The sequence below is a fragment of the Panicum virgatum genome, chromosome 1N (assembly GCF_016808335.1).
Source record: "Panicum virgatum strain AP13 chromosome 1N, P.virgatum_v5, whole genome shotgun sequence".
Lineage (NCBI taxonomy): Eukaryota > Viridiplantae > Streptophyta > Magnoliopsida > Poales > Poaceae > Panicum > Panicum virgatum.
The window spans coordinates 53,279,551-53,305,583 of NC_053145.1; the positions used below are offsets into that span (position 1 = coordinate 53,279,551).

Below are 26,033 nucleotides of genomic sequence, written 5' to 3' on the forward strand. Positions count from 1 at the left end.
TTCCATGCGAGCCTTTAGGTCATTGTAGTTCATGTCTAGTAATGGGCCATTTATATCTCTTCCTGTCGGAATAGACACACCCTCACCAAGCTGTTGAGCTAATTTACTGGCTGCTATAAAATATGGGTTATCTGCTTTCCTACCAGGAATATCATCAGAATGGAACCACTTGGCCAAAGCTTTTCCAAGTCTTGCTTTGGCATCCCCCCCTTGCAGCATAGTGTCCACTCTAAGCTGTTGGGTGCAATGCTACGTGCCAAATCTATATCAAATGGAGCTTGTGAAACACTTGGACTCCGATAAAACCTATCCATTCTTGTCTGAGTACCCGAGCAACTTGCTCTACCCAAAGGCGGGGTGCTGCTACTTGCCCTACCTAAAGGAGGGGTACTGCTACCTACCCTACCAAAAGGAGGGCTGCTACCACTTCCCCAAGTTTCCCTCAATGATTCTTTTAATGCCCAATCAATCTGCCCCGCTTCATCACGAGGAATGTTGGCATTTCTATATTCCTCATATGCTTTATCCTGAATTGCTTTTTCCACATAGAGACGATGTTCTTTTGTATCAGCCCTCCTTTTTCTCCCTTGTGCATCATTATCCAACATTATCCTCCTCACAAACCTTGGTACATTAGGGCAAGGCACAACATCCCCTTGTAAACCAGCTAGATGATTTCTGAGACGAGTTGCACCTCCACTTCCCTTTCTAGCTATACAGTAACTACAACTCCATCCAGTTTGTTTCCACTTCTCACCATGGCTCCATGGATTCTCAATAGGTCCTCGCAGCTTTACCCGAGCTCCTGAAATTCAAAAGAAAGAAATTTATGTTCACAGATCCATCCATTTCAGGGCAAGGCCTACAAAATGTGCCAAGGCCTACATGGAAAAATGTTAACTGAGCAACCTTTATCCATAGATTCATCATGCATAATAATAATCATTATCATTTCAGGGCTATATGCTAATAATAATCATCATCATTTCAGGGCTATATGCTAATAATAATAATCTAAGAAAGAAATAGACATGAAAGAAATTTAACTGAGCAACCTTTAACCATAGATTCATCATGCATAATAATAAGCATTCTTCACAACAATGAAAATATTTTCCACTAGAGAACGTACAGAAGCTTACCATTTTTAGCAGTCACAATGTCATCAGCACCACTGGCTGAGCCGACATCACCATCGCTGAAAGGTACCTCCCTCCCCGTCCCATTGTCTTGGCGCTGCACCCTCTCCCTATCCATGGTAGTGATGGTTCACTGGCACAGCCGGCCACATATAAGAATAAGATTAGCATTGGCAGCAATTTTTTTATCATATTCCTAACAAGAAAAATATATCTATGGATAAAAGTTGCTCAGTTAAATTAGCAGGGCACTACATGGAAAGGAAGCACTACAGTGAATCAAAATTAGTTGGCACATGAATCGATCTCTCAATTTAGCATATAAAAATTAGTTGGCACAAGAATCGATCTCTCAAATTAGCATATAGCTCATAGATGCAGGCGTTAGCTTCTAGCGAACACAAGAACAAATCAAATCTTAGAGATACACTTGCCTGGGTGAAGAACGGCACAGTCGCTACTTGCTCCTGTTGCTGGCACAGTCGCTACTTGCTCCTCCGGCTGGCACAGTCGCGGCCCTTGCTCCTGCTAATGCTGGAACGAGACTGAAGAAGACCCAGCTGCAGCATGGGCGGCCGGCCGCCGCCGCCCGGCGCCTGCGTCCGAGCGGTGAGCCTTGCGAGCCGCAAGCACTGTGGGCCAGCCAACACCAAGGGAGGGAGGAGGTTCCCGGGATGAAGGCGAGAAGGAGGAGACCTAGTTGCGTGGGCGCTCGGCAGTCGGCACACGGCCGCCGCCGCCCAGCGCCTGCGGAGTGCGGACGTGCGAGCCGCCGCCGCAAGAGATGCAGATGGGGAATATGAAATTTGGGGGCGATTTTAGGGTTTGGGGGGTCTTTAGGCGCGTGGGCCGGCAGGGAAAGACATTTCGGGCCGGATTGGCGCGGTTCTGGGGCGGGAGTCCGAATTCGCATGAAATTTTTTGGCCGGTTTGTTTTTTATCGGGGCCCACCGATATACACGATATATCGGGTGTATCGGCGAAATTTCGCCGAAAATGTTTTCCTTGGGTGCTGCAGGCCAACCGGTCTGACCGGTCCCTGGCACCGGTCTGACCGGTCTAACCAACCGGTCTGACCGGTCCCGCGGATATAAATACCCCTTCACTTGTGTTAGGTCTAGGGCGGCTTTTGTATTGTGTCCGTGAATTCTCTGTTTCCCCAGGCCGCCGCCCCTGTGTTCCTCTTCCTCTGTTCATCTCTTTAGGGTACATTTGAATGTTGTTTGTGTGAGAACTCTTGTGGATTTGATTGGGAAAGGAGGCCCTAACCTCCTCATGCCCTCTGGGCGGTTTGAATCAATCCATCTCCTCGTTTTGTGCCTTGTTTGATGAAATTTCGATTTCGTTTTTGGTGCACTTGATTGCGAGGAGTCCATGAGTTCTTTGCTGTGATTCCCATGCTTCTAACCCCGTCCTAAACCCTCTGGAATCACTGACGTGTTCGAATTCGATTTCTTGAGTTCTTGAGAAAACCCCAATCCCTTTTGATCTCCCCCATAATTCTCACGATTCGTTGATCTTTAGGACAAGATCTTTTGGGGATATGTTCACGGGGTAGGGGCGAAGCAATCCCCCAAGTTTCATCGATTTTCGTGGTCGTTTGGTCGAGATTCACCGTTTGAATCTAAGTTTTCGGGGGTTTTCTGGGTGCCACCGGTCAGACCAGTATGCAAGACCGGTCAGACCGGTCCAGCGCACCGGTCAGACCGGTCCAGGCAAATCAGTTCTGCAGTTTTCTCGATTCGCTTCCAATTTGCTTCGTGGTTTAGCTCGCTCGTTCGAGGCCTTTTGTGTTGGTTTAGCTTTTCCATAGCTATTCCAAACTTTGGCCAGAACGTTTGAGGGCTTAGGTGATTTTCGGGATATAGGCCGACGGTTTGAATTTCGGAAAGAAATTTAGATCGGCTCCCATTCACCCCCCTTCTGGTCGCCGGCTTCGGTATTTCAATTAGTATCAGAGCTTGGTTGAGGTTTTCAGTACCTTAACCGGTTCGAAAACCACTTTGCGACCATGACGAGTCTTGGTAAGATCCCGGTGTTTTCCGGCGAGAACTATGTCTACTGGAAGGTTCGCATGAGAGCCTTCCTGCAGTGCATGGGAGCCGATGTCTGGGAGATTACCACGAACCAGCTTTACGAGGTGCTGGCTGTTCGGACCACGCCTCTTCAGGTGACCCAGCACGAGGCTAACGCCAAGGCTGTCAATGCCTTGTTCGCTGGCGTTTCTCGTGCGGAGTTCTCACGCGTCCAGGGTTTTCAGGAAGCCTACAAGATTTGGACGTGCCTTGAGAACTACCACGAGGGTACACCTCAGGTGAAGGTCAGACTGTTCGAGACTCACCGGCGTGAGTACGAGAACTTCACACAGGAGCCGGGTGAGAGCATTAACCTGATGTTCAGTCGTTTTCAGTCGATTGTGAACAAGGTCAATGCGAACAGATCTACTGGTGCCCTTGAGTACACAGAGCACGAGAAGGCTCTCAATTTGCTCTACGCACTTAACCGCTCTGTGTGGGATCTCAAGGTGAACACGATCATTGAGTCTGCAGACTATGAGACTCTGACCATGAACGAGCTTTTCAGCAAGCTCAAGGCCACGGAGGTGGATAACCAGACACGAGCCAAGCTCAATGGTGCCCCTCCTTCCAAGAGCGTCGCTCTTGTGACTAGCCCAGGTGGATCGAGCTCTAACGCTAACTCTGCTATTGGCTTTTCTCTTGCCTCTTTGCCTTCTGTTTCAGATGAGAAGCTAGAGACGCTGGGCGACGACGACTTGTGCCTCCTCATCAGCAAGTTCCAACGCGTCTACCACAACAGGCAGAGGAAGAAGAACCCCGGGTGCTACAACTGTGGCGATCTGAACCACTTCATCGCCGATTGCCCCAAGAAGTCCGGCGGTGGCCAGGACAACTCCTTCGACTACTACCGCCACCGTGAACGCAACGAGGGAGGCTCCAACAAGGAGCGTCGGTGCCACAAGTACCGCAGTCATGACCGGGGAGGACGCTTCGACAAGGAGTCGCTCAAGAAGCGCTTCCAGTACAAGGCCAAGAAGCGGGAGAAGGCCTTCCTGGCGCAGCTCAGAGACCTCGACAAGAGCTTTGACACCGACCGCTCTTCTTCACTGACCTCCGACGACGACGACAAGAAGAAGAAGCAGCAGGACAGGGAAGCCACCGGCTTCATCGGCCTTTGCTTGGCGGCCGGTCGGCGCAAGAGCTTCTGCACCATGGCGGGCAAAGCTGATGGTGCTAGTGCGTCTTCAGGTGGACATGCTTCATCGACGCACTCCGGCTCTTCTCCTGGATCCGAGAGCGATTCAGAGGTAAACTCCACGATCGACCTGCTTGATACAGAGGTTAGGGAGTTGTACGCCGCTCTCGACAACCAAAAGAGGCTGCTTAAGGAAGTAGCTAGAGAGCGTAGAAAGCTTAGGGCTGAGCTAGCTTGTGCTAGGGAGAAATCTAGTGAGGATGAGTGCGCTGGCTACATATCTCACATGAATGATCTTGTTGCTCTCCGTGCCAAGCATAATGAGAACGTCGCGAACTTAGATGTTGCTAAGACTTTGCTTTCTGACGTGTCTCACGAGCTAGCCAAGACCAAGCATGAGCTTGAACTTGTCAAGGACGTTCCCATTGTTAGTGATGTGCTTGAATGCGATCCGTGTCCTATCTTCAAGTCTGATCTAGCTTCTTTGCAGTCCAAGTTTGCTACTGTTGTTTGTGAACTAGAGGAGCTTAGATCTAGGCCTGCTTTGCTTGGCACTTGTAAGCTTTGTCCCACGCTTAGGTCAGAGCTAGAGGAGAAGAACACTTTGATCAAGTCTTTTGGAAAGACTAAGGTCGTAGAGTCTAGCCCACCTATTTACTGCTCTGTTTACCCTGGTTTGATTTCTGATTTGGATAATCTTGTGGTAGAGAAAGCCAACCTGGAGAATGAGAATACCTATCTTAGGGCGATTCTTAGTTGGGTTTCTGCTAGTGAGCCGCAGTTGGGCATGATGATCAACCAGTTCAAGCGTGGTGACGGGTTTGGGGTCGGTTACACGTACACGAAGTCAGATTTTGACAGGTTGTATGGTAAGATTGGCAAGGCTGCTGGAAACACTACTAGCACGAGCACGCAGCCTTCGCTTGTTGACCCCGCGGATGGTGTGCTTAAAGAAACACCGAAAGCACCTCCGCAGAAGCAGGTTTGGGTTCCAAAGCCCAATGAGCTGAGGAACTCCCTCGACACGCTCCCTGCTGCCACAGCCCAGGTTGCCCAGAAGAAGAGGGCTGCTCCTCCCCGTCCGCAGGCTAGGCCTCCACCTCCCAAGCGTGAGGTGAGGTACCACTGCGAGTTCTGTGACAAGGAAGGTCACCTGGAGGAGTTTTGCTTCAGGAGGAAGCGGGCTGTGAGGAGAGAGCAGGAGAGACGGAACGCGGACATGTACTCTGCTCGGGTGCATGGTCCTTCTCGGCGTGGTGATAGGCGAGATGCTAGGGCGCGCCGTGTAGGTGGAGGTCAGGGAGACGGTGGTGGTTACCGTGCTCCAGCGGGTGGTCGCTTTGCCGGTCGTGCTCCTGGTCGTTTTCAGTATGGCTATGGACCACGGGACCGAGGCTTTGGAGGAGGTTTTAAGGCTCCACGCTTTCCTCACGGTGGTGTTCGTCAGTCACGCGGTAGACGGGACGGGGGATACGCTTTGTCTGGTTTTGATAACCCTTCTGTAGAGCAAATGGCTCGACACTGGTTTGCTTCTCACTTTGCTAACCCTAGTGTTGAGACATTTGCTCACCCTTTGTCTCACTACTGATGTGCAGGTCGGAGGCTTGGAGAACAGGTGGATCATGGACTCCGGTTGTTCACACCACATGACCGGAAATGACAAATGATTCTCCAGCCTCACCCCGATGCGCTCAAAGGAGTACATTGTGTTCGGGGATAATGGAAGAGGAAAGGTATGTGGACTTGGCGCTGTTCGAGTTTCTGATCGCTTTACCCTAAAATAAGTTGCTTTGGTTTCGAATCTTGATTTTAATTTGCTCTCTGTCTCGCAACTTCTTGATGAGGGGTTTGAGGTTCGCTTCAAGGAGGGTTGTTCGCGTGTTTTGGATTCTAGGGGAGATTTGGTTTGCCGGATTACACCTCGCGATTGGGTTTTCTTGGTTGACTTCTCTGGAACTCATTTTGGCCCTTCTCATTGCTTGATGGCTGGTCCTTTTTCTGATTTGTGGAAGTGGCATAGAAGACTTGGACATTTGAGCTTCGATTTGTTGTCGAGACTAAGCTCACTTGGCCTGATCCGAGGATTGCCCAAATTAAAGTTTGAAAAGGACCTTGTTTGCCATCCGTGTCGCCACGGGAAGATGATTGCCGCTTCTCATCCACCTGTTAATCAGGTGATGACCGCTCACCCTGGAGAGTTGCTACACATGGACACAGTTGGTCCTTCTAGGGTGATGTCTATTGGTGGGAAGTGGTACGTGCTTGTGATTGTGGACGACTTTTCTCGCTATTCTTGAGTCTTTTTCATGAGAACCAAGGATGAGGCTTTCGAGTTTGTTCGAGACTTGATCTTGAGGTTGAAAAACAAGTTACCCCAGGCCATGAGAGCGATCCGCAGTGACAATGGCACAGAATTCAAAAACACTCGTATTGACGCCTTTTGCAGTGATCAAGGGCTTGAACACTAGTATTCTTCTCCCTACACTCCGCAGCAGCATGGAGTTGTAGAGCGGAAGAATCGGATGCTGGTTGAGATGGCGAGGACGATGCTCGATGAGCATAGGACTCCTCGCAAATACTGGGCTGAGGCGGTTAACACCGCTTGTTACGTGTCCAACTGCATTTTCTTGCGTGCTTTCATGCACAGGACTTCTTATGAGTTGTGGTTTGGACGCCAGCCCCGTGTTGACCATCTCAGAGTTTTCGGTTGCCGGTGCTTTATGCTGAAAGATGGAAATCTTGATAGGTTTGAGTCTCGCTCGTCTGACGGTATCTTTCTCGGTTATGCTTCTCACTCTAGAGCGTACCGTGTACTGATTTTTGATACTAACATAGTCAGAGAGACTTGTGAAGTCACTTTCGACGAGACTGCACCGTGCAATTCTTCTGTCTTTGAAGTTGCAGGAGATGATGAGCTCGGCACCTCCATCTTTGAAGATGAGGAGGAAGAAGCTGCAGATGGCGAGGCTGTGGCTACCACGCGTGCTGTGGACCCTGCTATCTCTGCTACGAGCTCGGACGATGACGACGGCCCCGACCCGACTACGTCTACTTCTCGGGGGCTGTTCGAGGAGGTGACTCAGGCTACACCAGCTGATCTTGAGGAGACACCAGCTTTGGTTAAGGAGGAGGCGACTTCGACATGGGAAGCACCGTGACACATTCAGCGTCGCCATCCACCTCAACAGATATTAGGTGATCTCAACGAGCGAATCACCAGGTCCAAGGTAACAAGTATCACTGGCTTTGCTCATTCAGCATTTGTTGCCTCTTTTGAGCCCAAAGATATTGGACACGCTCTTTCTGATTCTAATTGGGTCAATGCCATGCATGAGGAACTTGAAAATTTTGAAAGAAATCAAGTTTGGGTCTTAGTCGAGCCTTCACCTGCTTGTAATCCCATCGGAACGAAGTGGGTTTTCAAAAACAAGCAGGGCGAGGATGGTTTGGTTGTTCGAAACAAGGCTCGTCTTGTTACCCAGGGGTTTTGTCAAAAAGAGGGTATTGATTTTGAGGAAACATTTGCCCCTGTTGCTCGTTTGGAAGCTATTCGAATCTTTCTTGCATTTGCTGCTTCCAAGGGTTTTAAGGTTTTCCAAATGGATGTTAAATCTGCCTTCCTGAATGGTTTTATCGAAGAAGAGGTTTATGTGAAGCAACCCCCTGGTTTCGAAAATTCCAAGTTTCCAAACCGTGTTTATAAACTTCAGAAAGCTCTTTACGGTTTGAAACAGGCACCTAGAGCTTGGTATGATAGATTGAAAACCTTTTTGCTGGCTCAGGGCTTTAAAATGGGATGTGTTGATAAAACTTTGTTCCTCATGCGATCTGGCACTGATTTCCTTTTGGTTCAGATATACGTGGATGATATTATCTTTGGTGGCTCTTCTCACGCTCTTGTCTCCAAATTTTCTGAGCATATGTTCAGGGAGTTCGAGATGAGCTTGATGGGTGAGCTGCAGTTCTTCCTCGGGCTAAAGATCAAGCAAACTCCTCAGTGCACTTTTGTCCATCAAGCCAAGTACACTAGAGACTTGCTGCGGAAGTTCGACATGAGCGACTTGTCTCCTTAACCGACTCCGATCAGCACATCGACGGCGCTTGATGAGGACTTGGACGGCGAGGCAATGGACCAGAAGGAGTACAGGAGCATGATCGGCTCTCTCCTGTACCTGACGGCGACGCGACCGGACATCCAATTCGGCGTCTGCCTTTGTGCATGCTACCAGGCTTCTCCGTGCACCTCCCACAGGCAGGTGGTGAAACGCATCTTCAGGTATCTGAAATTCACCCCTGAATTTGGTCTTTGGTATTCTGCGGATTCTTCTCTGGTTTTGGTGGGTTTTTCTGATGCCGATTTCGATGGGTGTCGGTTGGATCGCAAGTCGACATCCGGCACTTGTCAATTTCTTGGTACATCTTTGGTGTCTTGGTCCTCTCGCAATCAGGCTAGCGTAGCGCTTTCTTCCACAGAAGCCGAGTTTAGCTTTTCTATAGCTATTCCAAACTTTGGCCAGAACGCTTGAGGGTTTGGGTGATTTTCGGGATATAGGCCGACGGTTTGAATTTCGGAAGAAATTTAGATCGGCTCTCATTCACCCCGCTCTGGTCGCCGGCTTCGGTCCTTCAATTTGCTGGCTGATGCCGTAGTTTTTTCATTTCCATATTGGGAGGGTTTTCCACATTAAATCTTCGTATATTTTGTAATTGATCTTATTTGTTCTTCATCGTTTATTCGTCTACGCTTCTAACAACAGTTTCATCCTCAAGTCACCAGCGACACCAGCCACGCCCATAAAAAAAAGTCACCAGCCATGAACCAGACACTTTCAGAGCAAGCAACCCAAAATTGCACAGACAACTGGCCAGTTAACCACGGCTTAATTGCTACTTATGGCTGTCAAAAAGATTCTTACGAATTTCTAGAATCTTAGCCTGTACAAGAAAGAAGATGAAGCCAGCCTAGAGTGATGAACAGTTGAACACGCCGTCACAAGTCACCAACCGTGTCGTCTTTTTTTTTTTGAGCAAACATACCTGTATTCCAAGTTAAGGAAGCTGTACAAAGACACGTACGAATACAATCTTAAGAAACTTCATTCACTGAAATGGCAGATGTATTCCACAAAATTGAAGCAAGTGATCACGTTTTGGGCCTGTAGAACGTTTTGTTCCATCGCGCGTACGTACAGCTTCCTTTCCATTTTTTAGCCCATCATATTTTGGTCCTCTTTTCTGGCCCAACAACATTTTACTGTTGCTTATTTCAGCCCATGGAAATGGAAACCAAGCACCAGGGGACGAGGACGCCAGCAAAATGTACGTACCCTTTGACAAAAAAAAAGAAAGGAAAATGTACGTGCCCTGTAAATTCAGTATTTTCTTTCTTTCTCTGTTTTTTCATTATAACCGTGGTTCCAAATCATTGTTGCTAGAGGAATAAACATATCAGGGTCCAGCTTTCCTGGACTTGCAAACCCTTTTTTTTTAACATTCTTCAAACTGTACCACAATTCTCTTTCCGAAATAAATAAATAAAGAAACAAAAAGAACCCAATAATGCAACACGCAATCCGTGGCCTCACTCATCATAAACTAGTACGAGGCTTGCCCGCGAGCACAGCGGAGATCTAACAAATTCCCCATGTGGCACCAACAGCGCCGGAGCTTAAACTAATGGCGCTTCCGCGCTGAACCAGCCTGGTGCGAGCGCCGCCGGTCGAGCAAACTATCACCCTGGAGACACCGCCAACGCCTGTTCTTCCCAAATCGCGTTTGGAGCAAACAAGCTTCAAGATAGGGGTGGTAAAGGTTTTTAATTTTTTACCTAAATAATCTAAGGATTGAATCTTAAGAGAATCAGACTCTAATCTTATATAATTTTAAACTAAAAAATCAAAAGTTAAATATGATTGTAAAAAAAGCATTAGAGCTATAGCCCATTGCCACCTCTACTTCGAGACCGATCGCGAGGCTTCCTCGCGCCGACGAGATCTGGCTCGCGTAGTCGCATGTGATTGGTGATCGAGCGAGCGAGGAGAAAAGCCCTCCACCAGCTTCGCCGCTCTGAATTGAAACGAGAAACCCCACACCTGTCGCTGCGGTGTTCAACCGCAGAGGTCTTCGTCCCCGCCAGCCTCGCGGTGCCGTTCCAGGAAGGGCGACGGCGACAGGCAAGTACCCTTCAGTACGCATCTTTCCGTGCTTCACTCTACCCAACCGCCGCGCTGTACTGCAGTGTTTCGGACTTTGATGTGCCTACAAAAATCCCTGTGGCACACCACACACCAGCAGCTCAGCTGCCCAGGCAGGGAAAGAAGACGGCGAGTGGTGACCTTTGGGCTTTGGTCCTTTTTTTTTTTTGCGAAAGGGGCTTGGGTCCTTTGCCATGTCCAATCATTCGTTGGACTTGGAGGCAAGACAGTTAACCTCAGGGGGAAAAAAATGGGGTGCGCCCCTCGCGCACGGACGCTCCCGTGCGCACCCAGCCCCCATGCCGTTTCTTTAGGATCTGACGGATGGCGCAGTGAACGGCTCGGCTTCCTAGCAGGGATCGACTTCCGCGTGACCTCGGCTCGTTGAATCGAATAGCCGCCCGGCTCCGCTTCATTGCTCCCGGCTTCTCCAATCTAGCCATGACGCTCCAATCATCGGCCCAGTAGTGCAGCGCAGCCCTAGCTGCCGCGCAGGCCGCCGTAGTGCAGGCGCGCCCAGAAGCGGACGGCAGGAGGAGGAGGACGCAAGGCTGCGGCGGCCGTCAGCAACGTACAGCAGCCATCCAGGAAGGTTGACGTCGCCGCGGTCGGGGCGGAAGGGTGTTGCCGCGAAGCCCTACCGGCCGGTGATCGTGTGGCAGCACAGCACTACTGCCCACGGCGGAACAGTGGCGCCAGAATAGGTGCCATCTCAACTATGGAAGAAGGGCTGCGCTGCGAAGCCCTACCCGGCGACGGCCAGGGTTTACCTAACCGTCGGTAACCGGTCCGGTTTGACCGGTTACCGGTCAAACCGGACCGGACCGGTTCCGGTTTGGTCCGGTATGAAACCGGTCCAAATTCAAAATTTAAATTTAAATTCAAAAAAAATAAAAAATTCTCAAAAAAATTCCTAAAAACACTTTAAGATGCGACGAATCTAATGGTGTCAAATTTTCTCAAAAATTCGTTCATTTAGTATAGTTTGCGGGGATTTGAAGTTAAACAAAAAAACGTGCATACAAAAGTATACAAATATAATGTAAAAGTAGTAAAAAAAGTTGGAGGGTTCATTTAGACTAAAATATATTATACAAACATTTATTTAGTATACTTTGCGGGTATTTGAATTTAAATAAAAAAAGAAAAAAATTTGAATTTGACCGGTTACCAGTCAAACCGGCCGGCAAACCGGTCAAACCGGCCGGTATACCGGTCTAACCGGCCGGTATACCGGTACGAACCGTTTCAACGGGGGAATTTGAATTCAAATTTGTGTTTGGCCGGTTCCGACCGGTAACCGGACTAACCGGTCCGGTTAGCCGGAACCGGAGGGCGGCGGTTAGGGGCGACTGGTCGGATATTTTAACCCTGGCGACGGCCACGTCGCGGACGGAGCAGAAGGCAGTGACGGCCACGCTGTCGACGGAACAGCAGGCGGCGACGGCCACGCCACCGACGGGGCAGAAGGCGGCGTGCCCGCGACGTCCCTGGGCGATCGCGAGCAAGCTATTCTGTCGTCGTCGATCCTCAGGTAACTTGTAACTTGTGTGGCTGCTCCTCGCTTCATCATGATCCCCATCCATGTCTTGGTTATTGATCCATGTTGTTACTCCATGAGGAAGCTCCTGCGATCCCTCATGATCGTTAGGGTTTATTATTACACCTCACTATCAATTTTCCAAATGTAGATTAAATGCTCCTTCTGCGAATCATGATGTTGCTTGTGATCGTGGAGAAGAGGAACAACAAATACCACATGTTGGAGCAGTGGAGATTGAAGTACCAAATGAGGTAAAATAAAAGTAACAAACTTCACAAACGATATCTAATATTTTTTGTTATGTTAGACCTTTAATTGATAATTATTTGTACATGATGTGGTTGATAAATATGCTGAGATGGCACATAAAGTTGGAATGACTTTTGACTGTGAGAAAAAAGCTTATGAGATGTACAATACCTATGCTGGACTTGTTGGCTTCAGTGTTAGAAAGCGGAGTGGGCAGCGTCGAGGCCGCTCTTCTCCCGCTCCACCAGCTCTTCGCTCGCCGCACCACCGCAAAGCCTCCCACCGTCGCCGCAGCCGCCGTTGCCGATGATTGGAGCGTCATGGCTCGATTGGAGAAGACGGGAGCAATGAAGCGAAGCCGGGCGGCTATTCGATTCAACGAGCCGAGGTCACGCAGAAGTCGATCCCTGCGAGGAAGCCGAGCCGTTCACTGCGCCATCCGTCAGATCCTAAAGGAACGGCATCGGGGCTGGGTGCGCACGGGAGCGTCCGTGCGCGAGGGGCGCACCCCATTTTTTTCCCCTCAGGGAACCTGTAAACCAGGCACCAACTTGCACATCTACTAAACCAAGCTTAGTAGTGGCTAAGCTTGAGCTAGCTGCTAGCACCAACTTGCACATTAGTTGCAGCGACCGCTGCATCGCGCAGCAATGCACAATCTTGCAACTTGCAGTCCGCGACCAACAGCAACTTAAAGCACCCGATCCCCTTTTTAATCTGCTCCAAGTTGCTTCGATCGACCAGACGCTGCCGAACTAACTTCTTCAGCGCCCGGCGGGTCTCTTAACTGTTACGATTGCACGGCGCATCCGTTTCGCGTTGGCCGTATATGGCGCCTCGTTCTCGAAGGCCGAAGCCGCGAAGGATTAGTGCAGTTGTTAATCTGGTGGTGGCTTTGCAGATCGTCGTCTCGTCTAGGCTGTTCTGTTGGTTGGGGTGTCACCAGCAAGCAGCAACAGCAACCGGGGCACCGGGCTGGCACTGCGGCTGCGTGCCGCGGCATTTCCGCGCGCTCTTCTTGACCCGGTCAGTTTCCGTGCCTCACCCGTCGCATGGCTCCCTTTTTAAAGGTTCAAATGATCCAGTCGACATGTGTGCGGAGTGGATTCGTGGACAACAAGAACACGGCCTGCAGGCTGCAGCATGCATAAATTCTTTTTCAAGGAATGTGCAAGTCGTAAGGTGAGTCGGCGACCAAGACGGAACATGATTTATACTACTGCTCAAATTCATGTTAAGGCAGTTAAGCTATTTTATTTAGGAGTAGGAGATGGTGCACATTTAGTTTTTTTTTTTTTGAACAGCTTTGAACGACGACTCTGCTATCAGTCTGATGACGAAATGGAAAGAAAAAGGACATCAAGCATAAGACCAAAAAGCCTCCAGTACAACACACTTGTTGCACACATCAGCTTGATGTATAACAATTTGGCGTTTTACTGGTGTCGATCCATTGCATGACGAAGGCAACATTCGTTGTGTTCGCTTGGCTTGTCAGCCAACCAGTCAGCAGTACTGTTTCTCGTACTAAATCAGCACCAACCACCAGCTACCAGCCAGTCAGCAGTACTGTTCTCTCATAACAAATCAGCACCAGCCATCAGCCACAGCCAAACGAACACAGCGAATGTAGAAGAAGTTCAACTCTCCGGACGACGTTGGATTGTAGCTTCTGTCAACCATCAGCTGAAAAAACTTCTGAAACTAATGGCATGTTACATGTTGCATGTTGTTGCTTAGTGGAGACCTACTTGCATGTTACATGCAGACCGATCGAGATCTACTCAATTCCTTATTGTTACTGAAGATCAACTTGACTTGCAATCAACAAACCCCGTCTGAAAGTACGCGCAGGATCACGTCACATGTCCTAGAATAAACTAAATCCCATCAATCTTCAGCAAAACGGACAAGATCAACTTGGCGATTTGATTAACGAGACACTGCAAAACCTCTACAACTACAGCCAACCCTGACGTCACGAAAACCTTTTCTACGCGATCCAAATGCTTCAACAACTACTAATCCACCGCTACATTATTGACAAGTTACTAACAAACTGAGTAGAAAACCTTATCGTTACCATCTACCATCCCTAAACAACGTTACTGGTATTTACATTCTCTGCATCGTACAGCTCACGAAGCCGCCTTGCCGGCCGGTTTGCTCCCGGCGGCGGAGATCAGCGCCGTCGTCTTCTCCTGGAGCTCGCGCACCACCTCCGCCATGGACGGCCGGAGCCCGGGGCCGTCGCTGACGCACCGCAGCGCGAGCGCCGCCGCGGTCGAGGTCTCGTGGGCGTCGTACTCGTCTCCTAGCCTCCGGTCCACCACGTCGGCCACTTTCCCTTCTCTGAGCGTGGGCCCCACGGCGGCGGTGAGCCGGCACCCCGTGTCGGCGCAGATGGCCTCCCGCCCGGTCAGGAGCTCGAGCAGCAGGACGCCGTAGCTGTAGACGTCGCTCTTCTTGGTGGCGACGCCGGAGCGGAGGAAGTGCGGGTCGACGTAGCCCGGGGAGCCCATGACGGGGCGCGCGGACGCCCTGGACGCCGCAGCCTCCGGCGGCGGCTGGAGCGCGGCGGAGAAGCCGACGTGTGCGAAGCCGAAGTCGCAGAGCTTGGCGTCGAGGTTGGCGTCGAGAAGCACGTTGGAGGCCTTGATGTCGCCGTGGATCACGGGCGGGTCGCGGGCCTCGTGGAGATGCTCCAGCGCCATGGCGACCTGGAACGCGATCGCCATGCGGCGCGCCCACGGGAGCGCTGGCTTGCCGCGGCCTTGGAGCCTCCCGTGGAGGTCGCCGTTCGGGGCGTACTCGAACACCAAGACGCCTTCCTCTGCGCGCGTTGGGAATTCTGTTAGGTCCTTGTCTCACTTTGAAGCACCCGCCGGCACCTAGCTCAGTAGAGCTGATCAGTTGTCGATGGTGACCGAGGAAGTTTACCTCGTTCGTCGCAGTAGCCGAGCAGGCGCACGACGTGCGGGTGGCGGAGCGAGAGGAGCACGCCGAGCTCCTGGCGGAAGGCGCGGTGGAGGCGCTCGCTGCTGCGCTGCACCTTGACGGCGCCGAGGCGGGAGGAGGAGAGGCAGGCGAGGTACACGGTGCTGAAGCCTCCTTGGCCGATGACGCGGGACGAGAAGCCCGCCGTGACGGACTCGATCTCGGCCCACGCGAACCGCCTGGCATCCCCGCCGCCTCCCTTGCTGGCCGGCGCGGCGGACGACGCGCCGGCGCCCGGCTCGTCCGCGACGCGGGGGTCCAGCCGGCCCGCCTCGCCGCTGTCGCCGCGGAGGCACGGGAGCAGCCCGCACCGGTGCAGCATTCTCGCGGCGCGTAGCACCAGGCACGACCGCTCCCGGCTCCGCTGGCTCGCCGGGGGAGGCTGATGCTGAGCTGGGCTCGATCTGCCGCGCGGCGTTGGGGCGCCTTTTTGGCCGCGCTCGGGAGGCCAGATCACGGAACGGCTACCGGCACCCGCCGCCGCGTTATATACGACGCCGGGGGTGGACCTCCACTAATCAGTGCGCGGGCGGGCGCCGCGCATAAACAAAAGGGCGCCGGGCTGAGCTCAGGTCCTCCGTCCTCCTCCCCGTCGAGATGCGTGATGCTTCCGCGCGCGATCGTCACGGTCTCACGCCCACAACCCCCCCAATATAATTCTTCTTCCGCCGGAGCGTCACGCCTGCATCTGCATGTCTCATGCTCACTCTCGGCATGTGTTCCGCGCCGGTAAACTACGGACAAAATGCGCTCTGACACAGTGTCCGGAATGTTGATCTTGCCCGTATTTTTCCCGTGTCAGCAGTGGGGACGCGACGATGGGGTAACGTGGAGGGCGACGTGCTACCGGCACCAAGTTGAGGGCTATTTTTTCTCTCCCCGGCTGCCGTCTGTCAGAGCAGAGCGCCCGCCCATCGCCTCCGGTGAGCGGTGGACAGTCGACGATTGACTGCATGGAATCCGATGGCGAGCGGAACGTCCCAAGCGGAAATGTCCGGCGACAGGCGTCCCGCTTTTTCAACGGCGTGCTCTGCTCCGCTCGCTTACCGCGGCGGCCAGGGAGTGAAACCCACTGCCGCGCGGGCACATCACATGCCCCCACTGAGATTCCTGTAGCCCGCCAGATCTCGGCGCCCGGCCACTACCAGTCGTCTCGTCACCGGGTCTTGCTGGGAGCCTGGGAGTATGGGAGATAACGGTTTGCTAGAGTACGGAACGCACATGTTTTTCCGGGGTAAATACGGAAGTGGAGATCACGTTCACACGCCGGACTGCCGGTGAAGAATTTGCTGTGCAGGGTTCAGAAACAACGGGGAGGACGCCACCGCCACATGCGAGCCCCACCCCACCCGCGTGCACGCGCTTGTGGTGCTGACTGCCCGTGCAGCTCCATGAAACGGGAGCTGCAGGCGGTGCAGTTTGACTAACCGGGAGCCCCCACGGCACTTGAACATGCTTTGGGAAGATTAAACGCGTCTACCGTTCGCAGAAAACGTGGCTGTTGGTTCTGAAGAAAACCCGAACTCGCAAATTTGCATTGCTTGCCGGCCAGACGGAAGCTGTAGAGCAGATCGGGGGACTGCAATGCAACTAATCTGATTGGGACATGTGGCATGCGGCTAATTTACATTGATCTTTTCGTCATTTCGTGTCCTTGATTACGATTTCGTTGGTTCCTGCAGGTTTCTGTTTTGTTTTTGAGCTTTGTTACCATGATGATTGTAAAATACCAATGGCTACTTTCATTTACTTTTGCCTTGAAATTTTTTCCAACCATTGATCAATAGAAGGTATTTACAAAAAATAAATTAAATTAGTATTTGATCCTATTTTTTAGTATTTGGTTTATATTTTTTACCACTGGATACTTTAGTCTAATTACTTCCGGTAGTTCCTACCTTGACCACAGTACGATTCTATTAAATTGACGGCTCTTATTTTTTCAATCATTGTTAAAATTCTCTTTGTTTTCTTGTCTTCCGCCGCTCCGGTGCCATTTGATTTACTAGAAGAGAAAAAATCCCAACAGAATGAAGCGTAGATCTTAGTATCTTATGCCGATCGCGAAACTGGCGCTTAGAGATTTGTTAGTTACTATGAGTCTGCGACATTAGGGCCGCCTAAGAGCATCTCCACCAGTCTTCCAATCCCCAATCCAACTACCGTATTAGGAGAGTAGATATGAAACTAGTGCTCCAGCAGTCTCCTAAAACCTTCCCCTTTCCCCAATAGTTATTGGGACATCCCAATAATTCACCTCATCTCTCCCTAAATAAAGGGAAAATTGTGACTCTCCCAATAAGATAGTTGGATTGGGAAAAGGTTATTGGGAGACTGCAAAAGCAACTCCCCCAATAATCCTAAAACTGCTATTGGGACATCTCCCAATACTAGTTATTAAAAAAAGATTATTGGGAGACTGGTGGAGATGCTCTAATGTCGGTCATCTGAAACGGTGATTATTATGTGGTTCACAAAACGGGCTGTACTTATTTGTCGTACAATACACTCTTCAGCGGATAGTTTCCTTTTGCTTTTTACAGTGTCCAATTTTTTTTATTTAGGCTTAACAAATCGTCTGCAATGTACTCGATCATGCTCCGTCCACGGTGGCCAAAAGTTGCCACCCAATAAAAAGGAAGGTGAAATTATCCATAAGAATTAGTAGTTGAACAACACCTAAAGGTATAAGGGAGAGGATAATGTCAAACTGATGGTCTAGTTGTTGATCGAGAGCATAGTCTTCTCGCCGCAAGATGGGGACGGAATTTAACCAAACTAAATCTAAAATGATGGCTACAATAACCTTTATGAAGCCATATATCAAGGAGAGCTAAGGATGGTGGCCACTAATTTAGCAAAGGAGAGCAAAGGTCTCTTGACATGTTTCATGTAGTGCCAGAATATTCTTATTATTGTTTAAACACCAAGAATTGAGAGTTTGAGACCTGAACTTCGACGCCATGGAAAAAAAAATCTTTATGGCATATCAGTGTTTCTGAAATCATGAGCATGCTGCAATGCTTGCTGGATTATCTGTTTATTTTGTTGGAGCTATACATTTATCTGCAATGCATGTTGTAAGCAATATTTTTCTGCTCGCCCTGTGCCCGATCAAAGTTGTGCTTGATTCATCATTGATTAGTGTTGGATTTCTAAAGTGCTTCAGGTAACTCTGTGCTAATTTGGTATGGCCTACAAAGTTTATGACACAGGGATTTCAATATGAATTACTCAGTTTGATAAGCCAAATCCATGTGTGATTGGAGACATGGGGAGAAGACTATAGCAGAAGAGTCAAATCCAACATAGATTGCATCCATATTTGAGCTACACATACCTATGCTCTTGCGATACGATTGGATTTGGTCATCAATTAACCTCTGGATTTGAAGCTTTGATCTTCAGGGCTATGCATAGATGGCGACAGCTCGATTGCTTCAGCAAGTCCAAGTTGAGTGCAAGGATATTGATCATGAAATACAACGTTTCTAAATGTACAACTTAAGACTGGTTTTGTTATAGTTTTTTAATGTAATTTTTTTTGAACGTAACTGGTTTTATTATAGTAACATTGGTTCAATTCTGAACTTATATTTTCTTTTCACCTTCATAATTCATAGCTCATCTGTGCAGTCTAATGATAATGATTTGGTAGGAGTACAAATAAGAATATACTTTTATTTCTTAGATTGTAACACATTGAAAACTTGGTTTCTAGGCAATTGCGTCCAGATCTTAAATCAAATTAAATCTACAGAAAGCTCTGTTTGAATAGGAAACGAAGATGTTAAAGAAATCTACAGAAAGCTCGACTGCAGTCTTACATGGAGTCATGGACAATTTTCCCCATGTGTAATGGTCGATGTGCAGTTACTGTGTAATTGGTTTTGCAATGGCAGACTTATTGAGATTCGTACAGTTACCGTGTGCATGAACCGATGAACTCTCTCAGATGAAGTTATGATGAATTGATGTTTCACTCCCTGTTATAATCTATAATGTATATACTTGGATATGATTTATGCCCATCTTGAGTTAAATCTGTGGTGATGTGGTGGCTCCTGTCGTCAACTGTTTGGCATGTCTGTCTGTTATCACGCCTCATGTTTTAGTTACCATTCATTAGGACCAATGTCCCTGATGCACATGAGTAAGAAAGGACTGCATGTAACCAAACACCCTAATGAATGGAACTCAATTCGAATTCGCAACTCCATGTCCAGTACCTGAAACGGGACCTAAGCCTGACAACAAGGCCAGAAACCGGCAAAATGTAATCTGAAACATCCAGAAATAGCTGAAATTGGATGCTCCAAATTCCTGACCAAATTGTATTGGAAATTACTACAGAAGTTAAGACTGTCACATGAATGTACAATTGTTGGAAATAAGCTAAGTATAACATGAACTATGGTAAGGGGAAAAAAGAAACTTTTTGTTTAGGCGCCTCTGCTACCTCCTCTGTTCTTCAGTCTCACTCTCCTTGTTTTTTGTCTTTCATGATTGGATGCTTATTGGTTATTGCAGAAACAAATCAAATAAATGGTATGCGGATGGTGCCAGTATCACAGGCAGAACAAGTATAATTGGTGATTATGAGCCGGAAAAGGTGGTGATGCGCAGGTGCTGATCAGCTGGCTTCGGGTCCGGCAGCATTGCCGTCTACTGAACGGCAAGGAAGGTGCTGCTCGTGGGGGCAGCTGAACTCGTCGGTGCCGCAGCCGTCGCTGGTGGTGCAGGTGCAGCATTGTTGCCACTGCTCCCGATCACATTAGGCTTCTGGAAGGCCATCTTGTACTTCATTTGGTCTTCATCGTTGCTTTCTTCAGTGTAGTCGCCTCCCATGTCGTTGTCGTCGCTCTCCGTCTCGTCTGCCGTCTGTGCAACGTCAATTCTGAATTTTGATTAGCCAGAGAGCAATTAGTTGATTTCCAAGTATGGAAACCTTCACGGTACGGGGAGTGCTTCATGGAGTACTACCTTGTTTTCGGTGGTCGTTGGTGCCGTCTCGCCGTTGCCGGGACGGGGAGGAGCATGCACGTTTCCCTGCCCATCGTTCCTCAACCGGTCAGCATCGTTGCTGCTCTTCCCCTCGAGCTCGCGCAGGTTCGGTTTCTCCTGCAGTGTGACGGCACCGGCGCCGGCGCCGGCGGCCTTATACGCTCCCGGTGCGGCGCTGCTGCCTCCGCCGGCGAAGCGTTTCTTGCGGTGCATGGCGTCGAGCTGGTGGAAGTAGGGACAAGTCTTGGAGTCCTCGGGGCGCCTCTTGTTGCTCTCCTTCACCTTCTTGTAGTACTTGTTGATATTCTCCCACTTCTCCTTGCAGCGCTTGGCGCTCCGGTTATACCCGATCCTACGCATCCCGGCGGCGATGTCCTCCCAGAGCGGCCCTTTGCCCCCCGCGTCGTGGTACTGCTCGTCCTTCTCGGTCCGCAGCTGGATCAGCGCCTGCACCTCCTCCTTGGGCCACCGCGACGGCATCGACCTGCCGCTACCCTCGCCTCCAGCCCACGCCCGGGCCTCCTCCGGCTTGGAAGGCGCGGCCGCGGGCACCGGCTGAAGCGAAGTGGCCTGGACCGCCGCGTCATGGCGAGGCGACGGAGGGGTGCGGTCGGGCATGGGCAGGGCGACGGCGACCGGGGGAGGGAGCCGCACGGGCTCCCCCTGCTGCCCCCCGCCGACGCGCTGGAGGAACGCCATCAGCGCGGCGTCGCGGGAGGCCGCGGCGGCGCGCTCCCTGGCGAGCTGCTCCCGCTCGCGGTTCATGCGGGCGACCTCCTGCCGCCGCCACGCCTCCTCCCGCGCCGTGCGCTCCGCCTCCCACCGCTCGAGCGTGTCCAGGAACACGCGCTGCATCGCGTCCTGCTTCTCCGTGACCTGCCTCATCATCCCCTCGAAGATGGCCATCATCTCCCCGTCGTCGCCGCCGCCTCCGCCGCTCTCGCCCTTGTCGGGGCCCGCCACCCCTGCGTCGAGGTCGTCGTCCGACTCGGACTCGGATCCGGACCCCGACATGGACGAGAAGCTGAGGTCCGGCAGGCCGGCGCCGGCGGGAGGGCCTGCTACCTCCGCAGGGGCAGCCGTCCACGCCATTGTTGCCGACGGCTGATGGTCGCCTCGCGCCGCGGCCGCCATGCCCGTGGCCTGCCGCTGCGCCGCGGCGTGGAGCGCCTCGAGCTGCGCGAAGAAGCGGTAGCTCCTGCCGTCCTGGCGCCCGGCTCGGGCGTCCTTGGTGCGCCGGTAGTACTTGTCCACGTTCTCGAACTTCTCCTTGCACTTCTTGGCGCTCCGGCGGTATCCCAGCCCCGCAAGCTTCCTGCAAAACGCGCGCGCGCGCACCCGTTAGCTCTTTCTCGCGTTCACGTCTCAGCCAAGCGGGTCATGAAGTGGTGATGACTTGGTTGTACGCGCAGTGCGGACAAGTATCTTTCATCAAAGAGAGTGCAGGGGGCGAGTCAGAGCTCACCATCATCATCCCGTCCTCCTCCGCTGTGAAAGGGACCGGACGTACGCGGAAGGAGGAATTGGAATTTGGAAGCGGATCCCAGACAGGTAAAGCGACGACGAGGAAAAGGAAAAGAAAGCATCAGCGATCACCGATCACCGATCAGCAGCGCTGGTGCTAGCAACCAGAAGCGGAGATGTGGTGATGAACTGATGATGTCAAGTTGATGGCATCCTGTCCGAGGAACTTAAACTAAGTGAGGCGGTGACGGCAGCAAAATGGCTCCTTTCATCTTCTTCCTTGATGAAAAACCTGAGCGCATCTACCGTAGTGCTTTAAGAGGACGAGAGGAATAGAAAAAAAAAAGCAGTGCAGCTAGCCTGCAGGCTGCAGCTGCTGCCATTTCTGTGCGGCCTGCCGCTGCACGACGCACAATCACGCCGCGGCGCCCAGATCCTTATCCTACCACTTCACTACTACGCACCAGTGTCTCACAGAAAACGGGGAGCATTACGCCAAAAGCGCCGGAAAAGGAAAGTCAGGGGGTGGTAAAGAGATGACAGGATAGCTTCGCCATCATTTCACCAGCGACGCCGGACGGGGAGGTGAATTCCGGGGAACCGTTAGCCTAGCCGCATTCCGCAGGAGGGAAAAGAGAGAGAAGGGGAGGAATTGCGGCGTGCTTGATTCTCACCTGGCGACGTCCTCCCAGAGCGGCGCCTTGAGGGGGGCGTTCCGGAAGTCGGCGTCCATCTCCGTCCGGATCCCGATGAGCGCCAGCGTCTCCTCGCGCGGCCACCGGTGGCCGCCGCCGGAACCCGAAGCTCCCGCGCCGCCGGCGCCGACGACGTCGGCTGGCAAGTCGTCGTCCTGCAGGCCGGCCGCGGCGGCTGCGCTGGGGCCGCCCGCTGGCAGCTCCTCGAAATTACCCCTCGTCGTCCCCGCAGCCGCAGCCTGCAACACCATCGGCGGCGGAGGGATGATGGCGGCGACGGACGCGGGCCCCGTCGGCGTCGGCGAGAACGGGTCCGTGCCGGCCGTCGTCGGGGCCATGTACGGGGACCCGGCGCCACCATGGTGGTGCAGCATGGCCGCCGCCACCTTTCCTTCCCCTGCCCAAGACACGAAATTCCGTTGATCTACCACCTCGCAGGGGCCTAGGCAATAGAAAATTGCAGCAGCATCACTTGACCGGTGCAGCGACTACCCAGCAGTGACTCTCTCGCCTCCGGCCTACAAGTACGTCCTACCAACTACAATTAGTCAGGAGAGCAATTCCGGGCTCTGAATTGGGGAAAATTCTTGCTTCTGCACCCATCTCTCTCAGCCCCCGTTTCCCTCCCGTCTCTCTCTCTCGGCACAGGGAGAGTGAGTGCCGCAAGGAAGATTAGGGACTTACCCTGGATGGCGGGTTATGATGAGGGGAAGTGGCCGCGAGGGGCAGTGCAGCTAGGGGAGGAGGAAGAGGGACGGTGGTGAAAGGGATGGGATGGGGTCATGGACAACTGGAAAGAGGCAAAGGAGGGTGGAGGGCAGGCAGAGAAAGCCAAGAGCCTCTACAAAGGGGAGGCTGGGGTATGGTACATGTGTAAACTCCACTAGATACTAATGCCTTTAAGATTTCTTGTATGTATGTATGTATCTCCCTCACAAGATTTATTTATAGACTATGCAAGCAAGATATATGTGCTTTTTATAAATATTAGAGATACCAAATATGGCCTCGCTTCCCTGGAGTAATTATATGTGCATATCAATTAGATTATTCAAGCTCTAGGACATAGAAATATCAGCATTTTTTGTGTCAATTGGATTCCTTTCATAAATGTTAGATATGGGTATGCCTCTGTTGGGAGATTATATATATGTCTCCACATGAGATACACAACTTTGTAAAATATCTTCATTTTAGTCAACCATTCATTCAATAAATGTTAGGGATAGGATGGGTCATTCCATCTTCAAGAGTAAGTATAGGTACCTCCTATAAAAGATATCCAAGTTCCAAGAACAAAAGGACATAGATTTTTTTTTATCTGTCTAATTCATTTCATATATGTTAGATATATATAGATAATGTGTGCTATATACGCCTATATCTATCTTTAGATACAATTTTATTGAGAAAGAATGTTAGTTATAATTTAATATGTAAATTATAGAATTTTAGACTTCACAACTATTGGTTCAACCCATTCAAAAGTTTAGATTCATATGCTAGATTGAATAATGAATATATACCTACAAATAATGTCCTGAATTCGACAGTTGTGTATCATAGGTGGGTGTTGGATGGAATTACAGAAAGATATTTCTTTTAAAAATTGTAAACACAACACCCAAGGGCATGAATTTGAACTAAATTCATGGTAATACACCCATATACAGTTTAAATGTGTGAAATCATTGCAATGTCCTCAAATTTGATTTATTACTCATTTGACAATGTGTTTTGTTTTTAATTATTTCAACATGACAGTGTAGCAGTATCGATGTATGCATATATATTGGCCAAGGTAAGTAGACTTGAGCATGAACCAAATTCCCATTAATCATTGTTTAATCTGATCTGTTTTGGCAATTCATAATTTTCTAGGACATAAGACATAATTCATTTTTCCTCATATTTTTGAAATGATAAAAAATCATGATTTTGCATTCGGAAGCACTATTCAATTCTAAGTTTTAATAAAAATTAGCATATTAATGATCTTATTGAGCCTTCAATTCTCTCAAACACATCATAACCTCATCACTATCGACTTCTTTATGTAGTGCATGAAAGTTTATGTAGACTACAACCCGATGTGACCAATGTTTATATTTATTTCTATTTAGAGAGGAAGGGGCCCAATGACAACCATTGCTAGACACAGGTTTTTAGAGTTTACAACATCTCCCAAAAATTACTCTAAGAAAATAGTCTAGTAAAAAATATTATAGTACACAAGTACTAAGAGTTGCTCCCAAATTTTACAAAAAAAAGACAAACATGCCCTCCTTAGGCCCGTCTAGTAGCACAAACTATTTTCTTGCAGCCTCTCTAACATAGCAAGAAGCATCCTCATCAGGGTTGCCCACACATTAGCTCCTTGATAAGTACAGTGTAGCGGTTGTGAGCAGTGCATGTGGCAATGTGGAAGTGGACATGGGCGGACCCTAACGGTGGAGAAAATTAAAGGGGACTCAAGCAAAATGTTTGGAGGTGGATGGGTCCGTCCGATCTACATAAGGAAGTGCAAAATTCGAGAGTAAAGAATTTTGTTTGCTTGCTTAGAGCCCTCAAACTCTCAAATGCATACTCATCTTTGGAGATTGGGCATTAGACATCCGATTGTGAATATGGGCCAACGGGAGAGGTAGGACAATATATTCTGCTAGCTTAGCTTAGAGCAATGATAATAATTTAGCCGGCTGCAGGCTGCAATGATACTTGCAGCCTCCATCTCAGCCCACTCGTATAGTGATTAGTTTGTTCATCATTAATATATGGTCCACGTGTCTCTTTCAAACAAATTTTTTTGGTGCTTGTGTCGAAGCTAGCTGTAAGTTTAGAGGCCGCTTCCTCTCTCTCACACACACATCATTCAGCCTACTATAATATTTGCTCTTATTGGTGGGAGCATAAAAACACTTTGTGAGTTCAGACTCATAACTAGATCTAATCATCCTAGTTAGTATATCATCCTAATTATGATTTTTTTTAAAAAAATTGGATGCACATTTGTAGATCCATGTCACATGACTACATTGCACAACCATCCATGGTAACTGCGGAAAGTGGATAGAGTTAAAAAAAAAATATCATTAGTATCTGTGACATCTGGTGCGTCTGGTGTGTCCTACGTCTCATTTTGGCATTGGATGTTATTTCCACGTTCCCGCACTTGTCAGCTGCTACCAAGCTAAAGTCCTCTTCATGTTATTTTCAAAAAAAAAAAGAGACTGCCAAAGGCAAAACCAAATGTTCGAAAAACATGGCTACACTTAGTACGATAGATGCTGCAAAGCTGCGCTGCACAACCCACATGTTTAATGAGCCAAATTAACGCAATCATAGAGCAGCGAGCGAGTGGATAGATGGCCAGATGTGATCCTGTCAGACAGATGCGTGATCCAAGGAATGAAGGAAACGCCCCGCTGCAGGCGCAGGCGGTGCGCGCGAGCCGGCAGGCCTGGGGGAGGTCAGAAATGCATGCCCGGCCGGCCGGCCCGGCCGCAGGCACCCCCAGCCATCGCTCGCGACACCG

At 50.2% G+C, this 26,033-nt stretch overlaps 3 protein-coding genes across 6 annotated transcripts; all 3 read right to left on the minus strand.

Annotated features, from left to right (window-relative positions):
• Positions 1–58: 58 nt before the first annotated feature.
• On the minus strand, positions 59–1,725 carry LOC120656627. The gene is made up of 3 exons (XM_039934789.1): positions 1,574–1,725; positions 1,143–1,272; positions 59–805 (listed from the first exon to the last, which is right to left on the minus strand). Exons 2-3 carry the CDS (start codon positions 1,255–1,257, stop codon positions 114–116), a joined length of 807 nt encoding a protein of 268 aa, XP_039790723.1. The 5' UTR covers positions 1,258–1,272; positions 1,574–1,725; the 3' UTR covers positions 59–113.
• Positions 1,726–14,234: 12,509 nt separating this feature from the next.
• On the minus strand, positions 14,235–15,930 carry LOC120656629 (salt tolerance receptor-like cytoplasmic kinase 1). The gene is made up of 2 exons (XM_039934790.1): positions 15,279–15,930; positions 14,235–15,171 (listed from the first exon to the last, which is right to left on the minus strand). The coding sequence occupies exons 1-2, from the start codon at positions 15,655–15,657 to the stop codon at positions 14,477–14,479; spliced, it is 1,074 nt and encodes a 357-aa protein (XP_039790724.1). The 5' UTR covers positions 15,658–15,930; the 3' UTR covers positions 14,235–14,476.
• A 3,702-nt stretch (positions 15,931–19,632) lies between these two features.
• LOC120656630 (trihelix transcription factor GTL1-like) lies at positions 19,633–23,389 on the minus strand. Of its 4 annotated transcripts, none has more exons than XM_039934794.1 (4): positions 23,183–23,389; positions 22,478–22,895; positions 20,319–21,654; positions 19,633–20,232 (listed from the first exon to the last, which is right to left on the minus strand). In XM_039934794.1, exons 2-4 carry the CDS (start codon positions 22,870–22,872, stop codon positions 20,227–20,229), a joined length of 1,737 nt encoding a protein of 578 aa, XP_039790728.1. In that variant the 5' UTR covers positions 22,873–22,895; positions 23,183–23,389; the 3' UTR covers positions 19,633–20,226. The 4 variants fall into 4 exon arrangements, with proteins under 4 accessions (XP_039790728.1, XP_039790726.1, XP_039790725.1 ...); XM_039934792.1 differs by having other exon boundaries at positions 19,633–20,216; positions 23,183–23,386; XM_039934791.1 differs by having other exon boundaries at positions 19,633–20,216; positions 22,971–23,386.
• Between the last annotated feature and the right edge of the window lie 2,644 nt (positions 23,390–26,033).

Excerpts from the sequence above, each read along its gene's own strand:
- LOC120656627 (XM_039934789.1), bottom strand. The coding sequence starts at position 1,257 with ATGGATAGGGAGAGGGTGCAGCGCCAAGACAATGGGACGGGGAGGGAG. Across the intron at positions 806-1,142 it reads CATTGTGACTGCTAAAAATG|GAGCTCGGGTAAAGCTGCGA; the intron begins GTAAGCTTCTGT and ends TTTGAATTTCAG.
- LOC120656629 (XM_039934790.1), bottom strand. The coding sequence starts at position 15,657 with ATGCTGCACCGGTGCGGGCTGCTCCCGTGCCTCCGCGGCGACAGCGGC. Across the intron at positions 15,172-15,278 it reads CGGCTACTGCGACGAACGAG|AGGAAGGCGTCTTGGTGTTC; the intron begins GTAAACTTCCTC and ends CAACGCGCGCAG.
- LOC120656630 (XM_039934792.1), bottom strand. The coding sequence starts at position 22,872 with ATGCTGCACCACCATGGTGGCGCCGGGTCCCCGTACATGGCCCCGACG. Across the intron at positions 21,655-22,477 it reads CTCTGGGAGGACGTCGCCAG|GAAGCTTGCGGGGCTGGGAT; the intron begins GTGAGAATCAAG and ends CGCGTTTTGCAG. Across the intron at positions 20,217-20,318 it reads CAACGACCACCGAAAACAAG|ACGGCAGACGAGACGGAGAG; the intron begins GTAGTACTCCAT and ends GACGTTGCACAG.